At 41.6% G+C, this 17,699-nt stretch overlaps 1 protein-coding gene and 1 long non-coding RNA gene across 2 annotated transcripts; one reads left to right on the top strand and one right to left on the bottom strand.

Moving 5' to 3' along the window:
- Positions 1-7,958: 7,958 nt before the first annotated feature.
- LOC107305439 lies at positions 7,959-10,220 on the top strand. Its single transcript, XR_001551594.2, has 4 exons — positions 7,959-8,498; positions 9,191-9,291; positions 9,795-9,904; positions 9,975-10,220. It is a non-coding gene; the product is annotated as an uncharacterized LOC107305439 (long non-coding RNA).
- A 982-nt stretch (positions 10,221-11,202) lies between these two features.
- LOC102699645 (laccase-24-like) lies at positions 11,203-14,924 on the bottom strand. Its single transcript, XM_040529431.1, has 5 exons — positions 14,800-14,924; positions 13,983-14,137; positions 13,438-13,817; positions 12,369-13,346; positions 11,203-11,610 (listed from the first exon to the last, which is right to left on the bottom strand). The coding sequence occupies exons 1-5, from the start codon at positions 14,899-14,901 to the stop codon at positions 11,486-11,488; spliced, it is 1,740 nt and encodes a 579-aa protein (XP_040385365.1). The 5' UTR covers positions 14,902-14,924; the 3' UTR covers positions 11,203-11,485.
- Between the last annotated feature and the right edge of the window lie 2,775 nt (positions 14,925-17,699).

The raw sequence follows: 17,699 nt of genomic DNA, 5'->3' as shown, positions 1-17,699 counted from the left end.
TCAAGGATCGGCGACTGTGGATGGCAGTCTGGACTTTAAGGTCCGCCTCAATTTGGCTAAGCTGTGCTTCCAAACTGGCCTTTCGTGATTCTAGGTCGACAATTTAGGCCGATATGGTTGGCGTGGCCGACTGAAGTTTGTCTAGCTTGGCCTTCTTAATAACGGTCTTTTCCCGATCGGCTACCACCTTTGCTTGGGCCGCCACTTGGGAAGCTCGGTCTTCGATTCGTCGACGAGCCCTGAGCACTGGAAGTCCATGAATTTCAATATAGCCTGCCAGGGCGATGGCGTCGATCAGGTCATCGGGCAGCTGGTCCTACACTTCCTCGATCCTCGATCTGATTGGGCCAGCGTCGTTGATTAGTGTGTCAATTGGGTAATAACCGGGCCAGGATATCTTGAAGTTGTACTTGGAGGCCAGCCAGCAAATCAACGGGCTCATCAACATCGACTTCGGAGGGATCCAAGTATTGGCCGACGTCAAAAGAAAAGAAATCGTCCAAGTCCTGAAAAGAAAACGACGGGTAAGTCAAGACAACAGTAAAGCAAAAGGATGAGCTTAAAAGTTCACCTGGGATATGGGAGTAGCAACGGCCGGCTGGGTAAGCGTGACAACAGGCAGCGAAACTTCCACCAGGATGGGTGCTGGTGTTGGATCAGCATCGTCTGGTGCAGTCGTTGAGCTGGGGGCATCAGGAAGCTAGCACAAGAAAACAGAGTGTTAGCTATAGACGCAAGACCAAATAATGGAGGAGCCATCAGACGATCACATGTGCCGATGAAGTAGTTCGCCGAGAGGGCCGATGAACCACTGCCTTTCGCTTGGTGCCGGACCTTAGAGCTCCCATGGGCGCAGAAGCCGGGCTTCCAGGAGCAGATGTGTCATCAATAGGAGGAGCTGAGTCGGCAACATCAGTCGGCACCGGGGCGGCATCGGCCGATGGCTTAACGGGAGACTACAGGGAACAGCGTTAGTAACACAATCTACAAAACATAGTCGTAAAGTTGTGCTATTAGGTAATTACCCGCAGGGAAGGGAAAAGATAGGTAATCACCTGCTAACGAATTTCGGCGTCAGAGACCTCCTCGGTAGCAGCATCGATGGCGGCGTCCAATTCGGCCGATGACGCAGGAATCGGCAAGGCTACTGCCATTGTTTTGGCCTTCTTTTTCTTCGGGGCAAAGTGACCTTTTTACTCCTAAGAGGTCTCTTTGCTAAACTTAGTGACCCCAGAAATTGTTTGATATATTCACTTGGAGAAGGTGCTCCGTGGCCCAAGGTGGGGGAGAGCCGATGAAGAATATTCGATCGGTTGACCGTTTCTGCTAACGGTAGGAATTGCAGGGGTAGGCTGTAAGGAAGAAATTCAGTGACTGCAAAATAAATACATTGAAAGTAAATGGAAGAATCTTGTATAGAGGTTACCTCAGAAGATGAGTACTCGTTGTCGGAATCAATCCGATTGCAGAAGAAGCCAACGGCGGTCGAAAACAAGTGTAGAGGCAGCTCTTCCCACCATCCGATGTAAAGATCTAACACTGTGTTTCCAAAGGAGAAGGAAGATATTGATCCAAATGGGATCGCTTCAGCTATCCTGCTGATTTTGTCAAATTCTAGTGCCGAAGTCACGAATCCCCTCATCTCGATCTTGCCTAAGAAGAAAAGGTCGGCTGGCTGTTGACCGCACCCAAGCTACCGAGATGCAAGAGCTGGATGGTAGAACTCATAGGACGGTCTGGCCGATCGACCAGTGTGAAAACTGACGGGTAGCAGGCAGGGGGTAAGAGCGAATGCGAGGTTTTCTGATGAGCACTTGTCGGTCGAGATTTCGTCTAGTCGGAAGAAGCTAGGGATCTCGTAGTCTTTGAAGTCCCGGTATGCAAACTAGATGCAAGCATTGGGTTTTGGCCCGAGATAGCACAACTTAAAAATCTGCGCTAGGCGGGCTGCTGACATCGAGTGACCAGGAAAAGAAGAAACCACTTCACCATAAGACATGCATCGCCGAGTCTCTGCTGGCTCCGATTCTATAAAGGATAGAGGGGGATAGCTGCGCTGATGGAAAGCTGATAATTCCAATACTCTGGAAAAGTATAGGCGGAGCCAAAGTTGAAGAAACCACCAGGGACCGGCGATGTGTCCGACCTGTTGGCCGATGGAAAGCTTAGATGAGACTTGGTGCAGCATATGGTAAGCTGCTCCTAACAAATACTGCCCAAGTGGGATGGTATTCCCATCGGCTAAGCATTCTACTATATTCTCCATGTTGGTAGTTGGGCCTAAGGTTTGGCCGCAAAAAACGAACCTTTCCAGCCAAAGGTTCAGAAAGGCGTTGTGCTCTCTGTGGTCAGCCGACCCTGAGTCTTTGTGGTGAGCTTCAATACACTTAGTCCAGCCCCCGATGTTCTTGGTCTGCAGCTGATGCTGGAATTTGGCCTTTAAGTTAAAAGGGTTTACCGGGGCCATACTGTTCAGACCCGTTAGCATAACCACATACATAAGGGTGAGGGTAAGCAGACCATGGCCGAATATGAATGCATTCAACGCATCAGACCAAAAGTAAGAGGCGGGGCTAGCAGGGGCTCGTCCTTTTCCATTTCAGATAAACTTAGCCCTATGCAGTGGCCGATGTCTAGTTCATTCCATTGGGTGCCAAACACCTTCGACAACCGATTGTACCAATCCCGCCAACCAAGTAATGGGGTTGGAAAGGAGCGGAAGGATTGAGTCCAGTCAGAGGCATTCAATTGCGCGTTCTTAAAGGGTATTCTATTGGCCTCAGAACATATGATATCTGTTGGGTCAGGATTCCCCATGGGTCCAAGAAAGTAAAACCTAGGGTTCGAACTAGGAATCACGATCTGGTTTCTAAGTTGCTGAAAAGGAGAACAATGCAGAAAAGAAATCAGCTAGCAAGCCGATCAATGGCATGGTACAAAGAAAATTCGCTAATAGTAAACCCTAGGTTCGGAAAATAGGGTATTCAATGGCGGAAAGCGAAAATGGGGCCAGGATGAGAACTTACATTGGGAACCTCGTACGGGGTGTCTGGTGATGAACTTGCGGATGCCACTGCCGCTGGTGAATGCTTGACGCAGCGAGTGGTGATGTGGCCAGCGCTTTTCCACGGAACGACGGTGGAGAGGTGATGTGGCCTCGAGCGGGGAGTATGAGCTCAGGGGATGGAACGAAGCGAGTGTACTGGATGCAGAGGTATGGATCGCTGGAGCTCGGGGAGAAGGAAGGCAGTGGTGAGAAAGGATGTAAGCTTATAATGCAAGCGAGCGGAAAGTAACCGTTAGCACAGTGCGCCAAAACAGGAGAGTCGTTGAAACTTTCGGAACAATGAATTATTCCGAAAGCCGATGGCGGAAATCAGTTACAAGAGAGAAAATTTTGGAACAATGAATTATTCCGAAATTGGGGGGCATGTGTTAACGCCAGATTTTGGCAAATCGTTGTTATGAATCAAAACACAGCTAAAAGCCAAATCGGTCAAGAAAAAAGGGAAATCGGCTAGGCACAGGAAACTGGGTGCGGTAATGTTTCCAGCCGATGGAGCCCAAATCGGACATGAGGTAGAGATAGGTTCGGATAAGGATTGTTTGTCCGTGTAATTTGATTAGGTTTTATATTAAATTCCGGTTGGGATTCTATTATCTGATTAGAGTTCGAGCCCTGTAAGTTAGTTAGTAACGGATTAGTATCCGGTTAGTTATTTCCCAGGGCTATAAATATAAGTGCCCAAGGTCCTTGTAAATTATCTTCAAATCAATTCAACTTGGCGCATCGCCTCAAATCTCCGACTTGCTTGAGCTTTCAGCGCGGGGTTTGTCAGCTTCACAATGTAAGTCCCAGTTCGTCAAAACCCATCGATCAATTAAGACTGAACTGTCTCGGTTAAGTCCGATCTTCTGCTTAGTTGATCGGCGGGCTGAGCTCTATCATTATTTTAATCTGTTTTAGCTTAAAGTAGTGGTAGTTCTCGATCAGGTCCTCGTAAGTTCTTCTGTTTGATCTGTTCGCATGAATCCTGCTAGTCTGATTCTGTCTCGGTTCGGTCCGATCAATTAGGTTTGCTAGGATCATGTTGTCAGATTGGATTGGGGGCTTGCGGGGGCTTATCGCAGGAGGTTTAGCTAGCAGGATCTTTAGTAATTCATTGATTAGCTAATTAAGCTCACCGATCTTCATGTTTCTATATCATGCGAAACTACGTACTGTCTCGGTTAAGTCTGATCTATGCATGTTTGGTAGGATCCGTTCATAGGAATCTGTCCAATTGGCTGAGTTTAATAGATTAGTTGATGGGTTATGCTGCCTTGTTATCTCGTTATTTACATGCCATAATATTCATCTGATGTCACGCGTGATTATACTTAGATCTGTACTGTCTCGATTAGGTTCGATCTTCTAGATCTGGTATGGGCATACGTGCCATTGGTTATTGTTTTATGTTGGTAATTAGCGTAGCATTCCAGTTTGTATTCAATTGTACGTCTAGTCCGTCATCGGCTGAAGCTACCTGTGTGCTAAGTTCTGCGATGGTCCAATCGGCCGATTAATCCTAAGACTGTCTTGGTTTGGTCCGATCTCTTAAGATTAATTGGTTGGTTGAGACATTCAGTATTTATCTTGCTCGTGATTAAGCTGATTGGGCACATTTATAGTTAGAATCATGAAATTCCTGTAAAACCGGTCGATTAGTCTATCGGCTAGGGTCCTGGAACGGTATCTGCTATTCGGCCGATAGCGATTTTGGGGTTAACTATTTTCTTTGTCATATCTTGTCACAAGATCAAATTGACTAGCACGCCCAGTACTTCTAAGAATTAGGTCCTGCACTGAAATGGTCTAAGATTGATTCCCAAGCCTACGTGTGTGACTGTTGATTGTTATTTTCAGCGTCAACAGGACCAGTCTACAACATGCAATTGCAGGGACTGCTCTTTATGTGTCAAAGCATGATGATGATCTGGACAGACTAAAAGAAACTGTGATGGAAGAGATGACTAGGGTTAGACATTGGATTTATTAGAGTGGTCAACGTGTCTATGTACAAGCATGTACCCTTGTGTCATTGGAAGCAAATAGTCAGCAAAGGCGAAGAAAAGAAAGGGCGAGAGAAGCGTGAATAAAAAGGATGAAGGGTTCCATGTTGTTACACATGTATTTGAAATAACAATGTACAAAAATGTTGTAATATATATATTTTGGCAACACTATTGAGTTATGTATTATATGTAAATTTCTCAGTACCAAATCCTTGATAATCTTCCAATATATGTACATAATAATCTACCTGCAAGAATTTCTATTAACGGGAAAATTATTATTAAATATCAAAAATTTCTACCTATCTTCGCAGGCGCCAGTTTCCTATTTTCACAAGCGGACCAGACTAGCAAACATTCGTCTGCAAAAATTATCTTCACAGGCGGATGGCCGCCCCGCCTGCGAAGATCGGCAATCTTCACGGTCCTTTCCGTACGGGCAGACGACCACCCCACCTGCGAAGATCATTTTCGGTCGCTTGTGATAATGCTTTTCCCAATAGTGCTAGATTGTCTCAGTTTTTCGTGCGCACACTTCCTGAACTATTATTAAGCCAAATTACCTCTTTTTCCCCACGCACGCTTTCTAAACTGATAAACGTTGTGTTTTTGAGAAAAAAAATTTATAAGAAAGTTGCTTTAAGAAATTATTGTGGAATACCTGTAGTAATGGTATCCGTAGACTACATGTATATATATAGTCGTTGGGGTACTGAATAGGAAGGAGATTATATCTGTACGGTATCAACCGGAGTTTGATAACTGTAGGATTGCATGCCGCATGTACCGGATCCGAGTTGTAACCGAATTAGAATAGATCTTGGTCTTATCAGATTAGGACTCTATCCGTAAGCCCTATTCCCCACTATATAAGGGGGATAGGGGCACCCCTCATGGAGACAGCCAGACGGACGGCATATTCAGATAGGCTATCTTCTAGTTGATCAGTCCACAATCCAATATAATTTCCAAGCAGGAGTAGGGTATTATCTCGCTAGTCGAGAGCCTGAACCTGGGTAACCCTGTGTCTTCATCCTAACCATCGATCTTTACGCCTCGCTAGCCACCTCATATATATTGCCGACATCCAAATTGTTGACAATTATATTAATCTATTTTTAAATTTTTATACCTAATAATTAATTAATGATATACCAATTTATTACTATGTTTTCCATGCCGGTTAACTACCCTGACTGTTAAACATGGCCCTAGTGTGAAAGCATGTCTAGTAGTGTCTTTATCTTACCAGCTTCAGATATTTTGGTGAAATAACTATATTCTTCTAATACCGATGGGTATCCTTTATATTAAAGACCAAACTTCAATTCATTCTACCCTTGAGACAGTGCATAACTCACTCATGTGTAATGTTATGTTCCTAATAAAATTAGTCAAATTCGCTTCACACTATAAAATGTTTATGCCCTAAACATAATTAAAATTTCTTAAGACAAAAGAAATTGTGTCTCCAAATATAATTGAAATATTTTTGTAATCTTACTTGTGTCTCCAAATGCTTAAATAATTTTTACTTAAATTTTTAGAGCATTAAACTAATTTTAGTTGATTAAAATATTTAACAATAATTTAAGAAAAACAAAATATTTTTTCCATTCCCCTCCTTAATAGGCTATTTTGGCCCATTCCTCCTAGCCAAGGCCTAGGCACATTACTCCTATGTCAGGCCTAGGCTCATTCCTTGTTTTCTCCTTCTCTTTCTCTCTTGGGCCGTCGGCCCAACCCATTTGGCTTTCTCTCTCCCTCACGAGCCGGCCCAGCCAGAGCCAAGGGAGCTGCTGCAGCTGCTGACATGTGGGACCGGCAATGTGGATTGAGATGAAGAACACATGTATGGCTCATCTTTCTCTTTTTAATCTCTAATTAAAATTTGTCATTAGTATTTCTCCCTCGTAATAACTCCAAATTTAATGGTTCTTTTTTTTTGATTTTTTCTAAAATCATGAACTTTCATTTAGCATCATATTTGTTTATGTTAATTGCTATTTATTGGATCTTTTTCATATTATTTGTTTTCTTCCACCTAAGTAGAGAATAAAAACATGTTTTGCATAACAATTGCTAATGTCAGCTCAAAATCTCTATTATTATGTTTTACATAATATTATGTCCAAATTTTAGGTGCATACGAGTTCGAGAATGTTACGAAGTATTCAAATCTACAGGTTTGACTTGAGTGGTAAGAGACTACGTGATAAACAAACCTAAGTGGTAAGAGACTACGTGATAAATGTATCAAATTGTGAACAATGTATGATACTTCGAAACCATTTAATTTTTTTATGGCAAGCTTATGCACTAAAAATATGTTGTCACGTCAATTTGTAGAATTTTCTGACCAAATTTAGATATTACTGTAACTATTATGTGGTAATTTGGAGATAGAAATTTGAATTGCGCCTATATGGCAATTATTTTTCATCTATCTCCCGGATATGTCCAGTTAGAATGGTCCATATGAGCTTAAATGTGATTTTTCTGAAATTTTTTGTATACTATTACATGCACACGTAGTTCAATTTTGAATTAATTTATATAACAATGTAGAAATTTATTTAACAGATAGAAAATAGTAAACCAGTTTCAAAATTCGTGAAACTTCTACAAAAACAACTTACACATAGTCTGTTACATATAAAAAAAGTATTGGTGTATATAAGATTATTATTTTCGTGTGTTAGTTCACAATGGAACAAGAAAACAAATAAGAAAAAGAAAAACATTAAAAATAGATGGAATGAAACCTGGCCTATTTTGGCCCAACTATTTCTGACTGTCCATCATCATTCAATGTCTCTGATCGTTGCCCCTAACCCTAGCCCCATATAAGACCCTCCTCTCCCCCCTCAGTCGCCACACCTTCCCTCCATTCTCCTCTTCTCTCCTTCAACAGGCGACGATGGGCGTCAATGACAATAGCGTGCGGCGGCGGCATCGACAATGACAGTGAGGGGCATCGGCCTCCTCCTCTGTCATCGCCCCTCGCTGCCGCCTCCGTCTCCGCCAGTGTCGGGCTCGGGAGTAGCAGATCTGCCTCTGGTGGCAATCCCGGGCCTTTAGTGGCTAGATCAGGTGGTGACGAGCGATAGCCTCCTCTTACGTCATCGCCCCCTCGCCACTCGTCGTCCTGTGTGGGGCGCTGGCCACCTCGGCTCCTCCTCCATCATCGCCCCCTCGCCGCTCATCGCGACAGCTTCCTCCCCCTAGCCGCTCACCGCGCGGCGTCCGCCCCCACTGGTGCAGGGCTCGAGAGCAGCAGATCTGCTTCCGGTAGCGCTCTCGGGCCTTGGGCGGCCAGACCAGGTTGTGGCGGCCTCAGGAGGTCATGCGTTCAAAGAGAATCCCAGAGATAGCAGCAAAGGATGAGTCGATGCAGTACTTACAATGCCTAGATTCAGTAATTGTGTTATCACATATTTAAGGTTTGAAATACGTTAATCACTTCTATATAAGTTTATACTTGTATCCTATTCTTGGGATGGGGGTGGGGAGCGGCATGTGTGTTCGGTTTTGCAGCTATTGATTTATTTTACCAAGGGGTAGGGCCTCTTATTTAATGACGTACTTAGGCTAATCTTTAGCCTTGGTATTTCATTTTGCTATGCCTAAGTCTCTTAACTTGCTATGCCTAGCTTCAGTACTTGTGTTCTCATATATTTTGCTATGTATAGTTTACTGTTTTTTTTTTTGCTATGCCTAGGAGCTTATTATCTATTTTTTCTATACCTAAGTTAGACGATTTTGCTATGCATGTGACATAATTCGGACCTTAGGCCTATAGTTTTTTTGCTATGCCTACCTCTTGCTATTTTTTCTATGCCTAAGTTAGATGATTTTGCTATGCCTATGACATAATTCAGACCTTAGCCCTATAGTTGTCTACCTATACAACTCTTTTGATATGACTAAGTTTGATGGATTTTGCAATGCCAATGTTGTGTCCTTTGCTATGCCTATTATGTTTTTCTATGCCTTATAAACAAGCTAATTCTATATGTATGTCAGATGTCTTCTTGGGTTGTTCAGTTTAATTCTTTTATGCATGCATGCTTGTAAAATCTTACCTATAACTTCTTCTGAAATCTTTCCTATAATTTCTTCTATGCATGTAAAGAGGTTACACATATTGAATATAAGAAAGAGGGGGCACATACTATGATGAGGAGCAACTGAAAAAACTACTGGACATGTGTTCAAACTAAATTAAATTACAAGGTATAGACTTAACTGTTAAGAGAAATCTTGTCTTACATGTTTGTGATCCATATTTTGTTGTGCTTAGATATTGTTGGCACACACATTGATTACAAGCAGAATGCCCCCTTTTTTTGCAAGCTTAGCTATCATCTGTTCTAATATTTTTATTTAACAGTTTGGTGTATATCTAACTTGCAATCTTATAGGCCAACTTGATATGTAAAATCTTCAGTACTTCAGTAATTGATATGTAAAACCTTGTAATTGTCTTCTTTGAGCCAATAAAACTAGGTCTTTTTTGAACCAATAAAACCAGACATGCATTTTGTAGCAGACAGTTATACTTATATACCATAACTCTCTAAATTCACCGTGTACCCATTAGTCAGTCACACATCGGATGTCATATTATTGATGCAAAAAATTTACAATGCTCACATGTTGCAACACTTTAGCTATTCATATGAATAATCTTTCAGAGTGATAGCAGGTATTTACAGTTTGTTTCCATGTAATTTCAGAAGCAAGCAAGCAAAATGTAATGAATGTAGATGAATCCGAGAGTTGCTAGCAAGCAACAATTTGAAGAGATTTGACTATACACTCCCATGTTTTTTTCGGCCTCCACAAGGTTTATGTCTATTTTCTAAATATTACCTTGCTAATATATACGTGATGCAATGCCTGAAGTCTTTTGGTAGGTTGATCAGAGTATGAAGACTTTGTTTGGACGTGTGGCATGTGGCTGGATTTGGCTGGTTTTGGTCAGTGACTTGTGGCTAGTGGTGTATTGAACTAGCTCAAATGTGAACATGTGATGTAACCGAACCTATTTTAGTTGTTTTGGCCAGTAACTTGTGGATGTAAGTGTCTTGATGTAACTAACATGAGGATATAACTCAACATGATTTGGTCAATATATTTGTGATATTTGTTTTTTGTCTAAAACTGTGGCTGTAATCATTGTATTATTTTGAATGTTAACTGAGCTATATGTCTTTGTGTATATGGGCTATTAATGTGTATAAACATTTGGCTTATATGTGGTTTCCAAATGAGCTTGGTCCACTTATTATTTGATGCTAATGCAAATGGATGTAATATAACTGGGCTAAAAGTAGCTTATAGTTTCCTATAATTAATGGGCTTAGCTTACATTTCGTTGGGCTTGCAATGGGCTTAGCCCATAAATAGGTTACTCATTACGTAGGCCTTGACAGGCCATACTATACTTTATGATGTTTTTTGTGCTTGATAATGACGAAAAATAGCGTCATAAATTTATGACGAAACTCAAAAGAAGGATTGTCGCAAGATTAATGATGAAAAAATATGTTTTTGTCATAGAACATGATTAGAGACGTATGATAGGTGATGGAGGAAAATTCGTGACATGAACGTCAGTGATGAGGAAACATGACGTTATTTTCAGTTTTTATGACGTAAATAGAACGCCATCTATCATAAGATTTCTTATAGTGACTTCACACCATGGTCTAACCTAAGTCTTTTTATCTTTGTGTCAAGTTGGTTTTGAACCACTGCTTTATATATTAAACTAGTCTAGAGCATCATCTTTTGTTTTTAATAAATACACATCACATAATCTCGTAGCATCTGTTGACGTTTCTTAAGCGCTAAATGTACATTACCGTCAAGTCCTGCATAGAAGCAAGTGAAATGAAATACTAAGCATAGCGGTAGGGTCTATTGTTAAACCATCTCTACAAGTATTGGTGAAAAAATTATATGCGGGCAATTATGTATGAAAACACACACTACATGCGAAAAAGCACATATCCCGCTAATCGGGAAGAAGCACAAGAATCATAGGGCCCACAAACAAAACTAAATCGATGTAATTGAGGCTAATTTACCGTGTACCAACGAAAGAGCCTTAGAAAGATATATAGAAAGAAAGGCATTTGGGCCAGATCAGCAGTACTGATATTTATTCCATATAATGTCATTAAGGAAATCAAATCTTTTCACTGCAGAAAAATCACAATTAATAGTAGTAGGATAAAGGGCCTGCTACTAGCTAGATACACACAACATTCATCACACACGTTTACTACTGAAAATAATACTCCATGGAACTAATCAATGAAGAAATAGCATTTTTCTTGTTGAGATAAGATGCATGTCTTGACCGATGGTATATATATCTAAACCCAATTAAAAGCTGTGACTCTTAACAATGACCAGCTAGCTAGCACTGAGGCAGGTCCGGCGGTGGCGCCGGCAACGATGTCCCCTCAGCTGGAAGAACCTCAAACATCATGCCAAGTCCGAAATCTAGATGAGAGTCGAAGTGGCAGTGCATGAACCACATCCCTGCACCATACCATAACACACAAATGATGAGGAAGTTTTATTCCCTTCACAACTACGGTCAACAAAATAGTAAAAAAATATATATTCTAGGTGGTAGTTATATATGGGGTTAGCCCTTCCCATCACTAAAACGTGACATTTTACAGGATAACGACATAGACTGATGCAACCTTGACTATTATATCAAATATTACTAAAAAACATTGATATAAAATCGCAGTCCCTCTGGTTTCTATATTTGATCACTATGTTGGTGATTTGATTTATGTTTGATTGTTCGCCATTTTTAATTTTTTCTGCAAATATGCAAAATTAAAAGGCATACTTAAGATGTCATTAGTAATAAGTTAAATCATAATAAAATAATTAATAATTATGTAAATTTTATAAATGGAACGAATGGTCAAACATAGAACCTAAAGTCATCATCGTGAAATTAAAAATTGGAGGGAGTAATATCATGACGTATTTTTAAACAAAATATGGGTACGCATCCAATCTACACGGTTAAAACATTCACCCCCATCTTTTCATTTTTACTTATGCTTATAAGCCAAAATTTAAATTTTTAACCTTAAATTTAGAGTTGATTTTGGGGTTTTTTTAACTAAAGTTTATTCTTCAATATTGACGTTTAAATCGCTAAAAATACGTATATAAAATTTTTATTGATAAAATATTTTTCGTTTGCTAATTTACCCTCACACAGTCACCTCCATTGATATTTTTAATTGATATGTATATATGAAAATACATACCGGGGTTGTCGGCGACGAAGCGGATGACGGCCCAGCCGCCGGTGGGCACGGCGACGGTGTTGCGCTCCTGCGGGTCCACCAGGTTGAACTTCGCCGGGTCGGTTGTCTCGTTGTAGTTGCCGAAGCCCTGGGCGAGGACGAAGAAGTTGAAGCCATGGAGGTGCATCGGGTGGCTCTCCTTGGACACCAGCCGCGTGTTCTGCAGCACCATCTGCACCGTCGTGTTGTACTGCAGCGTCTTCACCTTGGTCGACTTGGTCGTGAGCTGCAGCTCCGCCGTGTTGCTGTCGTTGCTGGTGTAGTCGAACACCACCGGCGGCGTGTCGGGGAAGTCGCTGGTGTACACGCCCGTGGCGTTGTTGCTGTACTGCGCCTCGAGCATGGAGGTCGTCTTCGGGAGGACGAAGGAGGCGTTGTTCATGCTCGACGCGAAGATGGTGCCGTTGTTGGGCATGCACCTCGTCTGCTCCGGCCCGCAGACGGTGGTGCCCATGCTGACGGTGACGAACATGTGGGTGTCCACGGCGAGGGGCACCTTGTTCGGCACCAGCGCCGTCAGGTTGGAGAGGAACTGGTAAGCGGTGGCCGTGTCTTTGTGCTCCGGCAGCTTCGGCTGCACCGGTGGCGCGGTCGTGGCGGCGCCGGCGTACTCGACGATGGCCGTACCGTTGGACAGGCTGTACAGGCTGTCCGGCGGTCCGAGGTTGTTAATGGCGCTGTCGTACGAGGTCACCGCCATGTAGTAGCGTCCGCCGACGGCGGCGGCGACGCCGGCGTCCGGTACGAGGAGCACGTCCACCGTTTGCCCCGGCGAGGTGACCACCACGTCCGTGTTGTACGGCTTGGTGTAGCACGCGTCCGCCGCCACCACCGTGAAGCTGTGGTTCGCCACCTTGAAGAACAGCGGCGTGTTGAGCGCAGCGTTGATGATCCGGAGCATGTACGTCGTGTTCTGCTTTAGCTCGAACTTGTGCGTCTCTGCACAAACAAAAAAAAAATTAACTTCAAGATCTTCGATCAAAGCATCTCAGCTCAGTCGATCGCCATGGAAATTAATCCAAGAACTTACGGTTCGCGTCGGAGCAGTTGTAGAAGTCACCAGGCTTGCCGTTGATGGTGTAGGCGTTGGCGTGGGGCGACGGCTGGCCGGTCTCCTTGGCGTCCTCGTGCAGCCTGTTGACGTCGGCGTTCCACCACTCGCCGAGGACGACGACCTCCTCGGCGTCGGGCTTGGGGAACGGGTAGGCGGCGGCGCCGCCGCGGGGCCTGATGATGAGCGCGCCGTAGACGGTGGCGCGGTGGAAGGAGACGTGGGCGTGCCACCACAGCGTGCCCTCCTGCCCGGTGACGTTGAACCTGTACGTGTAGTTGCCGCCGGGCCGCACGGGGCACTGCGTCACCATCGCCGGCCCGTCCGCCCACGGCGTGCCCCGCTGGAAGATGCCATGCCTGCACGTCCGAAAATCCGTCAATTTCGACGACTTGGATCGTCTCTCATTATCAATACGGTCTCATTCTTCTACAGACTCACGTGTCAGTGATTATAATATCACTGTCATAATGGTCGGTATTGTTTGTACCGATTTTTACAGCGATCGAGAGATGATTAATTACCAGTGGATGGTCATGTTGTAGGGTGAATCATTGATCATGTGTACGACCACCGTGTCGCCCTCGGTGGCGACGATCGTCGGGCCGGGGAGCTGGCCGTTCACGGCGGTGATGATCCTTTCCGGCTGGCATAGCTGACTAATGGAGAGGTTTCCTACCTGGTCAGATGAAACCATGGAAGATTAGAACATCGTTTATCTCGATCACCTTGAAAAGTAAGCATGTATAACCGTCCTTGAGCACAAATGGAGTTGTAGAAATTCAGGGTCAAACCTCAAATGAATATTTTTGTATTTTCCGATATGCAATTTTGATTATAATATTTTGTTCTTAAAGAGCAACATGATAAAATGTAATGATTTTTATTTTAAGAACGATGACAGAAGATCTGCCGAAATATATTAGAAGGAATAAAAGTTGTTTAAAAAAGGAGAGAGAAAAGCCTATTACATGGGAAGGAACAGCTAGGGGGGTAGCTAGCTTCTAGGGTGGTTGAGAAACTGTGGATGTTAAGTCTCTCTAATTTTATTTGTAATGAATTAATGTAAAGAAAATCTATGTACACCATTTTTATATTTGTCATACTACTTAAAAAACATTATTAGTACGTCTTGAAAACATGTGTGCAGCTTGAGCCAAAAGCCATATCTATCTCATGAATTCACCACCCATGCTTACGTGGTTCCAACTCAAACAAAAAAAATTAGATAAAAATAACCATGTTCATGCATGATCTCAAATCTACATATGCGGATAAAACGGAAGAAAATACTACATGCAGAGATGAATTTAAGTACACGAAAACTAGCTCGAATATTACATTGAAAGTGTGCTCCACGACAGCAGCTTGAGCGACGGAGGCAGCCAAAGCAAGAGCAAAAGGAAGAAGAAGAAGAAGCGACGGCGACCATGATCTCGCCATGGACGACACAGCTGATGACTATCTGGTTGATTTGGGACGAAGCATATCAAGGTCCAAGATGAACTATTTATACAGATCGCTGTGCTGACCAGTTCAATCATTCAGTAAGAAAAATTAGAACCGCCTTTGATTTTTTTTTTTTTGTTCTTACTGCAGAGAAAGATAACGTGTTTAGGTTCTTTTCATGTGGCTTGGCAAGTCCTCTTTTTCTACTGGGAATAATGGGGATTATCCATGAAAGCTGCCAGTTAAATGCTTAGATATTGTTTCCCAAAGATAGGTTTTCTAGCTACTTAGTTTCCCACATGCTAATGTTGATTTTTTTTTTTTTGGGAAAAGCCGACGAATCAATGCTTCTAGTTAGCAATAGGGTGTTAGATACTTCTCTCACGCATGACGACAGGTTGGAAATTAATTAGAGGAAAAAATTGACAGTTTCAATTCAAGGCTAGTTTAGCAGTGCAGGTTCCATGTGGTACTCATTTGATGACGTAGTTCTACTGTTCCATAGAAAAGTAGGTGTAAAACTTTCGGCAGAGACCAATTGAGATAGTTTAAGTATTCATTGTATTCAGCTGCTGCCAAACATCCTGGACATCTCCAACACCTTCAACACAAGTCCTTTTATGTGTATAGCACGTAGCCATTTAGAAATAATAAAAAGTACAGTATATCTTTTATATAGATCCTACGACTTGAACATATTATACATGTATATAGACGACTAGGCAGAAGATGTAGTAGTCCATTCATGTTGTTCAATGGCAAGAACACTATGGCTCTATTATTTTGTGAGGATGTTGTTGAAGATTTTCTGATTTTTATGATAGCCTTTTAATGGTATAGATAATAGAATTAATCACTAAAAGTTAAAAAAATTTAATTTAATTAGAAATGTGAGATGATAAACTTCTATATAAAATATTTTTTAAACGTGCTATTTACTATATATAATATGTTATTACGACAAATTTAAAAACAAGAGTTACCATAAATTGTATTGTGGTGTGTCTCTCCAAAGCTGCAAACATATGTATTCCCGTGAATTCAAATTGTTTACAGATTTTATCATAATAAGGCATCAGGGGTTATACTCTACCTAACGGTAAGACCAGTAATAGTGGAAAAACCTTAAGAAATTCAGAAAAAAACCATTTTTTGGGTTAAATTTCATTTGAAGTTGGGTTATCTAGCTATTGCAATTACCGCACCATGATAGTAAACTTGGTTACCACAATATTAACCGATGGTGTGCCAGACCAAATAAAACTAATTAAGTTAGTCAATCTTGGCTCAATTCAATTAGTTGACAAATCAATCAGACCTACCTACTTTAGCCGGCCATCTGGTGCTCACACTAACGTTCGCAATTCTGTTGTTTGCCAGCACAGGTTGGAGTGAATGGATAACTTGCTAGGTGATGATGCATGGGAAAAGGTTGAACTCCATCCAATCACGCTAGTCACTGTTAGATGATCTCCATATCCTGACTCCCATGTAAATTTTGTTGGTGTTCAGATCGATTTAGTTAATAAAAATTCATGCACGTGTTTCAATTCACCTCCACTAATTCTTCCACAATATAACTGCATTTATAGATTTTTATGTCCAACGTTTGACCGTTCATCTTATTTAAAAATTTTATAAAAAAATAAAAAAAAGTCACATATAAAGTATTATACACATTTCATCATCTAATAATAATAAAAATGCTAATCATAATTTTTTAGATAAGACAAACGATCAAGTATTGAACATAAACAATGAAAAATATACTTGTTGTGTGACAAATGGAGGTGGACAATTTCATTAGGAGTTATCTTTCTCATCCGTTCGTACCGAATAGTTAGCATTTTTTCTCTCTCGTCATAATGATGAGACCACAGCACTACCTATATGGCTATATATGCAAAGAACCACATTCCGATATACATTTTGCCATAGAGAGATTGGTGAGTCTTTTTCTTTGTTTAAGATAATGTTTTCCCCACCACATATGCATAAACACTACACACTTATACGGTTACACCATCATTTTTTGCTTTCTGGTAGGGCTGGCCCAGAGGGTGTGAGTGGTGAGGCCGCTCTAAGTCCCACCCGTGAGGATTTTTTTAAATTTTTGAATTTATTTATTAAATAATTTACAAATTTAATTTTGTAGTTCAAAAAAATCATAATTCTAACCTCCTGCCGCTCTCTGTTAGGACGGAAAGCCTACCCGACAGACGGCGAGGGAACGGGAGGAGACGGGATCACGGCGGAAACCCGTCCATGGTACGACTCCTTGTCTCCAGTCTCATCGAGGACACGACCACGCGAGGCAAGTTGAGGTTGCACTAGCTAGCTGAGGTTTAAGTATTCATTGTATTCAGCTGCCAAATATCCTGGACATCTCCAACACCTTCAATACAAGTCCTTTTATGTGTATAGGACGTAGCCATTTAGAAATAATAAAAAGTACAGCATATATTTTTATATAGATCCTATGACTTGAACATATATATTATACATATATATATACATACCACTAGCCATGCAGAAGATGTAGTCCATGTATGTTATTCAGTAGCAAGAACACTATGGCTCTATTATTTTGTGAGGATGTTGACCAAGAATTTCTGATATTCGTAAGAGTTAATTAATAGTATAAACGATAGAATTAATTATTAAAAAGTTAAAAAAATCTAATTTAGAAATATGAGATGGTAAATTTCTATATAAAATATTGTTTTAAACGTGCTATTTAGTATAATATGTTAGTATATATGACAATTTTAAAAACAGAAGTTACTATAAAT

The sequence above is a fragment of the Oryza brachyantha genome, chromosome 12, assembly GCF_000231095.2.
Source record: "Oryza brachyantha chromosome 12, ObraRS2, whole genome shotgun sequence".
Classification (NCBI taxonomy): Eukaryota; Viridiplantae; Streptophyta; class Magnoliopsida; order Poales; family Poaceae; genus Oryza; species Oryza brachyantha.
This window is presented reverse-complemented; position numbering and strand designations above follow the sequence as displayed.

Excerpts from the sequence above, each read along its gene's own strand:
- LOC102699645 (XM_040529431.1), bottom strand. The coding sequence starts at position 14,901 with ATGGCGAGATCATGGTCGCCGTCGCTTCTTCTTCTTCTTCCTTTTGCT. Across the intron at positions 13,818-13,982 it reads TACAACATGACCATCCACTG|GCATGGCATCTTCCAGCGGG; the intron begins GTAATTAATCAT and ends TCGGACGTGCAG. Across the intron at positions 13,347-13,437 it reads CAACTGCTCCGACGCGAACC|AGACGCACAAGTTCGAGCTA; the intron begins GTAAGTTCTTGG and ends TTGTTTGTGCAG.